Raw genomic sequence first — 10,331 nt, forward strand, 5'->3', positions numbered from 1 at the left:
GCCTGTGGTCCCAGCTACTTGGGAGGCTGAGGCAGTAGACTCACTTAAGCCCAGGCGTTGGAGGTTGCTGTGAGCTGCGATTGCACAGCACTCTACCCAGGGGGATAACTTGAGGCTCTGTCTCAAAAAAAATAAATAAATAAAATAAAATAAAATAAAAATGGTTAAGGGTAATAGCAAAAAGCAGGACTTTTTAATCAAAAAGGAAAACACAGTTTGAGAAATTTTAAATTAAAAAAAAAAAAAACTTACCTTTCTCCAAAAATGAGACGAATAATAACCTAACAAGAATACCTAGGCAATCCACTCAAACAAACTGTTTTGAAAAGGTAAGACTTGGAGGCCAGGTGCAATGGTTGATGCCTAAAAATCTTAGCATTTTAGGAGGGCCAAGAGGGTGGATTGCTTGAGCTTAGTAGTTAGAGCCCAAAACAAGCCTGAGCAAAAATAAGACCCTATCTCTACTAAAAATAGGAAGAAAATAAAAATAAAACCAAAGTCGCCCAGCATGGTGGCAGGCACAGTACCCAGATACTTTGGAGGCTGAAAGAGGAGGACTGAATGAGCCTAGGAGTTGGAGGTTGCTATGAGATAGGCTGATGCCATGACAGTCTAGCCTGGGCAATACAGTGAAATTGTGTCTCTCAAAAAAAAAAAAAAAAGGTAAAGATTTTAATAAATAAAAGTAAAAAGGTGACAAACTTTTCTATATTTTATGTATTTCCTACAAAAAACATTTAAGACTTTTATAATTCGGTAAATCGTAGGAAGACCAACAGTAAGTTCTAAAACAGTAAGTTTTGCAAGCATGCTTATAAAGTCATGTGGCTAATGGTAGTTCCATGGGGATTTACTAAGATTTTCCAGCTATATACTCTGTTTATACATATATCATCATCACCTCACATGGTCTAGAATCTAGCAAATGCATCTAGAAAATAGTGCTTCGTATTTATAAAACACATGCAGAATAATTAACTTACAGTTTGGTTTTGGGATCATAGCGAAGTGTCAAGCATCTTTGTAGAAATCTTAAGCATTTAAAATATATCTTGCCATAGAGATGTGGTGTACAATATGAATAATCTCAGCACTACTAGTTTGGTTTTGGGATCATAGCGAAGTGTCAAGCATCTTTGTAGAAATCTTAAGTGTTTAAAATATATCTTGCCATAGAGATGTGGTGTACAATATGAATAATCTCAGCACTACTGTACTGAACTGTACACTTCAAACTGTTTAAAATGGTAAATTTAATGTTATGTGTTTTTTTACAACAATTTATATATACATATGTATACAGTCTGATTGATTTGAAACTGACATAAACTAAACGGTTATTATCACAAGTTTCCTAAGTACTATTTTGCCACAAATACACTCCTATCTGAAAGTCTAAGCAGTAATCACTGCACAATTTTAGTTTTATGGAAGAGACAAAAATGAAGTCTGCTTAAGACACAAAAGAAACAGCAGTAGTCAGAAAGCCTGAAACATGATCTCATGAAACACCCCAGCAGCAGCTGTCCAAGCATGCCCCTAGAACAGCAGCAAAAATAGAGTCTCACAAATCTAGTGAATCAGAAATTCTGCATGTGGGGCCATCAATCTGTATTTACTAAGGTCAGCAAAGCCATCTGGTGATTCTGACGCACGCTAAAGTGTGATGGGAACCACTGATCAAGTCATTTTGCACAGCCTGAGATTCAGGAAAAACTAAGGTAATGGCTAGTTAATGGGTTTGGCTCTGAAGCCAAAGTTAAGATCCCAAGCCCTCTGCTAACTAGCTATGGGCCCTGGAACAAGTTACTGGCTCTCTCTGAGCCTGTTTCCTCACCTGTAAAGTGGATCTCCCCCACAAGGAGGTTGTGAGGATTACAGAGACAAAAACCAGCTACCAGGGCCAAGCATCATGGCTCATGCCTGTAATCCTAGCACTGAAGACAGGTGGATTGCCTGAGCTCACCAGAACCAGACCAGCCTGAGCAAGAGTAAGACCCCATCTCCACTAAAAATAGAAAAACCTGAGGCCAGAGGATCACTTGAGCCCAAGAATTGGAGGTTGCTGTGAGCTGTGACGCCAGAGCACCCTATCCAGGGTGACAGCTTGAAACTCTTATCTCAAAAAAAAAAAAAAAAGGAAAGAAAAGGAGAAGAAACAGCTCTCAGGACACCTTGGGGGCGTAGGTGCCTCAGCAGTTCCAGTGGAGCCCACAGACAAACCTCACAGAAGAATTTGTTTTTTTTTTTTCTTGAGACAGAGTCTCACTTTGTCAATGGTATCATAGCTCACAGCAACCTGTCTGAGTTGCTAGGATTAACCACCTGTCTCTGTGCTAGGATTAACCTCTTGGGCTTAGCGACTTGCCTAAGCCTCCTGAGTAGTTGGGACTCCAGGCGCCTTCCACAACACCTGGCTATTTTTAGAAATGAGGTCTTGCTCTGGCTCAGGCTGGTCTCGAACCTGTGAGCTCAGGCAATCCACCAGCCTTGGCCTCCCAGAGTGCTGGGATTATACCCATGAGCTACTGCACCCAGACAAAAGAATGTTTTTACAGGCAAAAAGAAAAAGATATAAGATCACATAACGAACCAATTATATTAAAATCTACATTATATTGAAACAATAAATATGTGATGGGGGGGAATAGCCAGTTCTGAGACACGGAGCAATAGTACAGCTAAAGCGGGTTTGTCCCCTCCAACTACCACAAACTCAAGCTGCCCCCTTGCAGTGCAGACCCAGGGCTTTAATTTTCAGAGACTGAGCAGCAGTTGCTGATTTCATTTTTTTCTTCCCTCCAACATCCCATCTTTTTTGTCTAAAACCAGGGTCCAAACACCCTAGATGACCTGTTTCAAGAACTGGACAAGAATGGAGATGGGGAAGTTAGTTTTGAAGAATTCCAACTGTTGGTAAAGAAGATATCCCAGTGAAGGAAAAAATGAAAAAGCATTCCTGACCCCAAAGAAAGAGCACCTGGGCTGGGCCTAGCCTGTGTGGCATCTCCAATGTCTCAGTTTAAATCTTTGCAATGGTAATGATCCAGCTATGAGGTGCAATATTTCTAATAAAGAAATTCTTAGACATGTCTCACCTTGTCAAGTAATGACCTTCACAACTTACTACATGTGAAAGTAAACTTCGTGTCACTCATCTCATTCTAAAGATTTAAAAAAAAAAAGTGCTCACTTAGGCAGCACATATACTAAAATTGGAAAGATTCAGAGAAGATTAGCATGGTCCCTGCGTAAGGATGACATGCAAATTCGTGAAGCATTCCATTATTTTAAAAAAACAGGAGGGCCAAAACAGCTCCGTGATTTAGCAGAAGAGTAGAGAGATGGTGTGTAGGAAGCTTGAAAAGAATCCTTAAGCACCAAACCAACTCCCTCTGTCCACTTTTCCACCAGAACAATGCCGTTCCTTCCCCTCCCCCAACCCCAGCCACTCAACTGCTCACTCAGCACTCATAGCATTCCCAAATTCAACTCTCTTGCTATTCACCAACTGGTAGAAACAGACCTGCCAAAACACCTTTGTATTTCAGCCATCTCCCAGCACTCCCCGTACTTTGTGAATGAATGACACTGGAGGGAAGAGAAGAAACAAATGCCCACTCATTACTTATAGGTGAACACAGGTCTGTAGGCCCAAGGCCTCCTGAGTACAGGTTTGTGATATGTAACATAAAAGGTGCCAAGGGACCAGGTGCAATGGCTCACGCCTGTAATCCCAGCATTTTGAGAGATCACGACAGGAGGCCAGGAGTTCAAGACCACCCACCGCAAAATAGCAATACCCCTGTCGCTACAAAAATTAAGACCAAAAACTTAGCTAGGTATAGGAGTGTGTGCCTATATTCCCAGCTACTCAGGAGGCTCAGTTGGAAGGATCCCTTGAGCCGAAAAGCTGGAACCTGCACTTAACTATGACTGGGCCTCTGCACTCCAGCCTGGGTAATTGAATGAGAGCCTGTGTCCATAACAAAAAAGAAAGAAAGAAAGAAAAAATAACAAACGGATTGGCACAGCCACATACACCTGAGCTGGTGGGCAAATCCAGCCTGGACCCGCCAAACAACAAAGATGGCTGCAACAACAACAACAACAAAACAGCCAGGCGTTGTGGCGGGCGCCTGAAGTCCCAGCTACTTGGGAGGCAGAGGCAGGAGAATCACTTGAGCCTAGGAGTTGGAGGTTGCTGTGAGCTGTGATGCCAGAGCACTCTACCCAGGGGGACAGCTTGAGGCTCTGTCTCAAAAAAAAAAAAAAAAAGAAAAGAAAAGAAAAAATAGCAAATGACCTTGGGCCCTTCCACCAGGCTCTGCAGCTCTGAGAAAACAGCCCTCAAGTTTCACTTCCTGAGTACAACTAGGGGTAAGGAAGGTGGGTAGTATGGAAGAGGGAACACAGAGGAGGTAGGATAAATTTCTTCTACCCCTTACCAGATACAGTCAAGTTCAAGTTAGTACAAGTTACCAATGGCCCAAACTGGCCTAGAAAGCCAGTCACCAAAATTCCTAGCAGCTGGGACTTTATTTCCCCTTTATCTATACTGCAACTATCTACACTCCACATGCCCAAACACTATGAATATAGGGTCCCACTGCATTCTGTAGTTTCTCTTGGCCTTTTTTTATTTTATCATTATCACCCTCCTAAAGAGCCATGTTAAATACTCTTTTTCCAAATCACCTCTCACAAAGAAATTTTAATTGCACAGAAATACTGTGTGCATCTATTAATTTACTGGTTCTGTGTCCATGGTACAAACACAGAGCAAGATTTATTTTTGACTCATCAAAAAAGCAATTGTAACCTCCTTGGGAGCAAAATCGCACTCATGCAATTGAATGATGTTCTTCAATTTTTTTTTTTAAGAGGCAGGGTTTCACTCTGTTGCTCAGTCTGGCATTCAGTGTAACAATCATAGATTTCCTGCCTCAAACCTCCCAAATAACTGAGACCAGAGGCATGCACCACCACACCTGGCCAATCATTTTATTTTGAGTTCATGTTCTAGACAGTGAACACTGCCATATTTTCCTTCTATTGGATCACGTCCACATTTGAAATGTAGAAATAATACTGTTTTTCAAACTACACAAGCCCACTCATTGATTCTTCTATACCACCCTACCATTAAGCTGACAATCACTGACTACAAAGTATTGCCTTTGACTTGAATTTTTTATTTTAACCTAATGAACTTGAAACTGTCTAGGGGGTCTGTCAATCAAGTTGGCTACTGTCATCTCCCCAGTATCAGGAAGGCTTAATATCTCATACCTTAGAAGATCACCTGTTGCCCAGACAATATTCAGCAAGATATGTATACTACTTTGTTTTTGTTTTTGTTTTAATTTCAACATTTTCTCTCCAGGTTTTTCTTTTTTTTCTTTCTTTTCTTCATTTTTAAAACTTAAATATAATTTTCCATTGTTGCCTTCTTTAACAATTAGAACTTCATTTTTGCTAGATTTTACCTCTATTATTTGGGGTTTTCCCCCCAATTTTAGTCCGCGAAGTTTTCTGTTTGTTTGTTTTAGTTTGATTTATAGCATTTTTGTCTTTCCCTTCTACTTCGTGGAAGCAGGGTACTGTGTCCGAACAGGCTGGCAAAGAGCTGCTGACCTCAAGGGAATCACCCAACCCAGCACCCCCAGAGGTTTTTTAAGGTTGGGTCAAAGTACCCTACTGGATACCTATATTGCCCCTGTCTCCCTCTTTCTATGTCTCCCTTTTTGTCAATATTCCCTTTTACTCACCCCCTCTTCCTTTCTCTTTTTTTCTTTTCTTTTTTTTTTCTTTTTTCCCTTCTTGTTCTTTAATCTTCTCATCCTTCCTGTCGAAACCCTAGTCTAAAGGGACAGTAACTTAAAGAGTAAGATGAAGTAAAAGGAAAATTTGGGCAAAGAAACAGATAGAAGAAAACACTCTGAGGAAGATGAGAAGAAAAATCCTGGCAACATAAAAAACCAGTCCAGAGCAATCCCCCAAGGGACCGTGAGGTAGCTACTGCAGAGGATTCCACCTATAAAGCAATGTTAGATATGGCAGGAAGGAAATTTAGAATACAGATGATGAAAACAATGAAGGAAATGATGGAACCTATGAATAAAACTGCTGATAAAGTTGAAAATAACCAAAAGGAAATCCAAAACCAGAATCAAATAGGAGATGAATGATATGAAGAATATAGAAAATATGGCTCGGCGCCTATAGCTCAACCGGCTAAGGCGCCAGCCACATACACCTAAGGTGGCGGGTTCGAATCCCCAGCCCGGACCCGCCAAACAACAATGACGGCTGCAACCAAAAATTAGCCGGGCGTTGTGGCGGGCACCTGTAGTCCCAGCTACTTGGGAGGCGGAGGCAGGAGACTCGCTTGACCCCAGGAGTTGGAGGTTGCTGTGAGCTGTAATGCCACGGCACTCTGCCCAGGGGGGACAGCTTGAGGCTCTGTCTCAAAAAAAAAAAAAAAAAAAAAAAGAATATAGAAAATATATAGGAGAGTTGAAGGAACTGAAGCAGTCAATTAGGGAACTTAAAGATGCAATAGAAAGTGTCAACAACAGATTAGACCATGCAGAAGAAAGAATCTCAGAGGTAGAAGACAAAGCTCTTGAGATAAATCAGATAGTTAAAGAAGCAGAAAAGAAGAGAGAGAAAGCAGAACATTCATTGACAGAATTATGGGACTTTATGAAGCATTCAAATATACGAGTTATAGGTATTCCAGAAGGAGAAGAAGAATGCCCCAGGGGAATGGAAGCCATACTAGACAATATTATAAATGAAAATTTCCCAAATATCACCAAAGTTTATGACATACTCCTTTCAGGGGGATATCAGACCCCAGATCACCTCAACTCTAACAGAGCTTCTCCAAGACACACTGTGATGAACCTGTCCAAAGTCAAGACAAAAGAAAAGATTCTTTAAACTGCCAGGAGTAAGCGCCAGTTGACCTACAGGGGGAAATCCATCACGGTGACTGCAGACTTCTCTAATGAAACTTTTCAAGCAAGAAGACAATCATCACCTACCTTGAATCTACTTAAAAAGAACCATTTCCAGCCATTAATTCTAAATCCCACTAAGCTAAGCTTTAAAATTGACAGAGAAATCAAATCATTTACTGATATACAAACATTGACGAAATTCACCACAAGAAGACCAGCTCTACAGGAAATATTTCAACCTGTTCTACATACTGACCATCACAATGGATCAACACAAGGTAAAAACTCAGAAATTAAAGGACAGAACTTAACTTCCACCATGATGCAAAAGATAAAACTAAGCAATGGACTCTCACAAAATAAGATGAATACAACACTACCACACTTATCAATTATCTCAATAAATGTTAATGGATTGAATTGCCCACTGAACAGGCACCATTTGGCTGACTGGATTCAAAAACACAAGCCATCCATTTGCTGTCTGCAAGAAACACACCTAGCTTCAAAAGACAAATTAAAACTCCAAGTTAAGGGTTGGAAGAAAATTCTTCAGGCAAACAAAATTCAGAAGAAAAGCAGAGTTGCAATCTTATTTTCAGATACATGTGGACTTAAAGCAACTAAAGTCAAAACAGTCAAAGATGGTCACTTTCTATAGGTTATAGGAAAAATACAAGACGACATTTCAATTCTAAATATTGATGCACCCAACTTAAATGCTCCCAGATTCCTAAAACAGACCTTATTAAGTTTGAGCAATATGATATCCTATAGACCATAATAACAGGGGACTTTAACACTCCTCTTACAGAGCTGGAAGATCCTCTAAACAGAAATTAAGCGAAGATATGAGAGACTTATATGAGACCCAAGAACAACTATGCTTGATAGACACATATAGGACACTCCTCCCAAAGATAAAGATATACATTCCAGGGGGGGCACCTGTGGCTCAAAGCAGTAGGGCACCAGCTCCATATACCGGAGGTGGTGGGTTCAAACCCAGCCCCAGCCAAACACTACAAAAAAAAAAAAAAAAAAAAAGTGCTCGGCGCCTGTGGCTCAAGTGGCTAAGGCTCCAGCCATATACACCTAACGCAGTAGGTTGGAATCCAGCCCAGGCCAGCCTAACAACAACAGCTGCAACAAAAAAAAATAAAAAATAAAAAATAGCTGGACGTTGTGGCCGGCGCCTGTGGTCCCAGCTACTTGGGAGGCTGAGGCAGGAGACTCGCTTGAGCCCAGGAGTTGGAGGTTGCTGTGAGCTATGATGCCATAGCACTCTACCCAAGGGGACAGCTTGAGGCTCTGTCTCAAAAAATAAAAATTAAAAAAAGAACATACATTCTACTCATTGCCCCATGGAACATTCTCCAAAATTGATGATATCCTATGACACAAAACAAACCTCAACAGAATCAAAGAATTGAAAATTTACCTAGTGTCTTCTCAGACCACAAGGCACTTAAGGTGGAACTCAACTCCAAAAAAAAAACGATCAACCCCACACAAAGGCATAAAAATTACACAACCTTCTGTTAAATGACAGTTGGGTGCAGGAAGAAATAAAAGAGGAAATCATTAACTTCCTTGAATGGAGACACAACCTACCAAAACCTATGGGAGGGTGGCACCTGTGGCTCAAGGAATAGGGCGCTGGTACCATATACCAGGGATGGTGGGGTTCAAACCCAGCCCATGCCAAAAAACGCAAAAAAAAAAAAACCTGTGGGCTACTGAAAGAGCAGTCCTGAGAGGAAAAAAAAATTTTGAAATTCTTTTTTTTTAAACTTCATATTGGATTTTATTTTTTATTTATTGATTTTTGTTTGCACTTTTTGGCCGGCACTGGGTTTGAACCCACCACCTCCGGCATATGGGGCCAGTGCCCCACTCCTTTGAGCCACAGGCACTGCCCCTGAGAAGAAAATTTATTGCTTTAGATGCCTACATCCCAAATCAGAAACAGAGCACATCAACAAACTCATAAGCCATCATATGGAATTGGAAAAAGAAGAACAATCTAAGCCTAAACCCAGCAGAGGAAAATAATCACTCAGAAAATTAATGAAACAAGGAGTTGGTTTTTTGAAAAAATAAATAAAATAGATAAACTTTTGGCCAGACTAACTAGAAATAGAAAAGTAAAATCTCTAGTAACCTCAATCAGAAATGATAAAGGAGAAATAACAACTGATATCACAGAAATACAAGAGATCATCTCTGAATACTACCAGAAACTCTATGCCCAGAAATTTAACAATGTGAAGGAAATGAATCAATATTTGGAATCAAATCCTCTCCCTAGACTTAGCCAGGAAGAATAAGATCTCCTGAACAGACCAATTTCAAGCACTGAGATCAAAGATACAATAAAAAACCTTCCAACAAAAAATGCCCTGGTCCAGATAGCTTCACACCAGAATTCAATCAAACCTTGAAAAAATAGCTTATTCCCATACTACAGAAATTATTCCAAAAAACTGAGGAGGAAGGAATCTTCCCCAACACGTTCTACAAAGCAAACATCACCCTGATACCAAAACCAGGAAAAGACTCAACTAAAAGTTTCGGCTCGGCACCTGTGGCTCAAGTGGCTAAAGCGTCATCCACATACACCTAAGGTGGCAGGTTCGAATCCAGCCCGGGCCTGCCAAACAACGATGGCTGCAACCAAAAAACAGCCGAGCGCTGTGGTGGGCGCCTGTGGTCCCAGCTACTTGGGACGCTGAGGCAGGAGACTCGCTTGAGCCCAGGAGTTGGAGGTTGCTGTGAGCTATGATGTCACCGTACTCTACCCAGGGGGACAGCTTGAGGCTCTGTCTCAAAAAAAAAAACAAGAATTTCAGACCAATTTCACTAATGAATATAGATGCAAAAATTCTCAACAGAATCCTAGCCAATAGATTACAGCTTAGCATCAAAAAACTCATACATTGGGTGGTACCTGTGGCTCAGTGAGTAGGGCACTGATCCCATATACCAAGGGTGGTGGGTTGAAGCCTGCCCCGGCCAAAACTGCAAAAAAATAGCTGGGAGTTGTGGACGGGGCCTGAGGGAAGAGAATCGCCTAAGTCCAAGAGCTAGAGGTTGCTGTGAGCTGTGACGCCAGAGCATTCTACAGACCGCAACGAAGTGAGACTGTCTCTAAAAAAAAAAAATAAAAATAAAATAAAATAAAAAGGTCATACATCATAATCAACTAGGTTTCATCCCAGGAATGCAAGGCTGGTTTCACATAAGCAAGTCCATAAACGTTATCCACAATATTAATAGAAGCAAAACCAAAGACCATATATGATCCTCTCAATAGATGCAAAAAAACATTTGATAAAATTTAGCATCCTTTTCTTTTTTTTT

At 40.9% G+C, this 10,331-nt stretch overlaps 2 protein-coding genes and 1 non-coding gene across 3 annotated transcripts in view; 2 read left to right on the forward strand and 1 right to left on the reverse strand.

Moving 5' to 3' along the window:
- S100G (S100 calcium binding protein G) overlaps positions 1–2,986 on the forward strand; it is a 5,611-nt gene extending 2,625 nt beyond the window's left edge. Inside the window, exon 2 of the mRNA XM_003791868.2 lies at positions 2,833–2,986. Coding sequence (XP_003791916.1) covers positions 2,833–2,937 — 105 coding nt within the window. The 3' untranslated portion in view covers positions 2,938–2,986. The remainder of the gene's footprint in view (positions 1–2,832) is intronic.
- CTPS2 (CTP synthase 2) overlaps positions 1–10,331 on the reverse strand; it is a 136,946-nt gene that overhangs the window by 62,109 nt on the left and 64,506 nt on the right. The gene's annotated exons all lie outside the window — the stretch shown is intronic.
- Positions 3,186–3,292, forward strand: LOC111726005. The gene has a single exon (XR_002773910.1). It is a non-coding gene; the product is annotated as a U6 spliceosomal RNA (small nuclear RNA).

This window comes from Otolemur garnettii, unplaced genomic scaffold, assembly GCF_000181295.1.
Source record: "Otolemur garnettii isolate 467f Iridium unplaced genomic scaffold, OtoGar3 scaffold00051, whole genome shotgun sequence".
In the NCBI taxonomy this organism is placed as follows: Eukaryota; Metazoa; Chordata; class Mammalia; order Primates; family Galagidae; genus Otolemur; species Otolemur garnettii.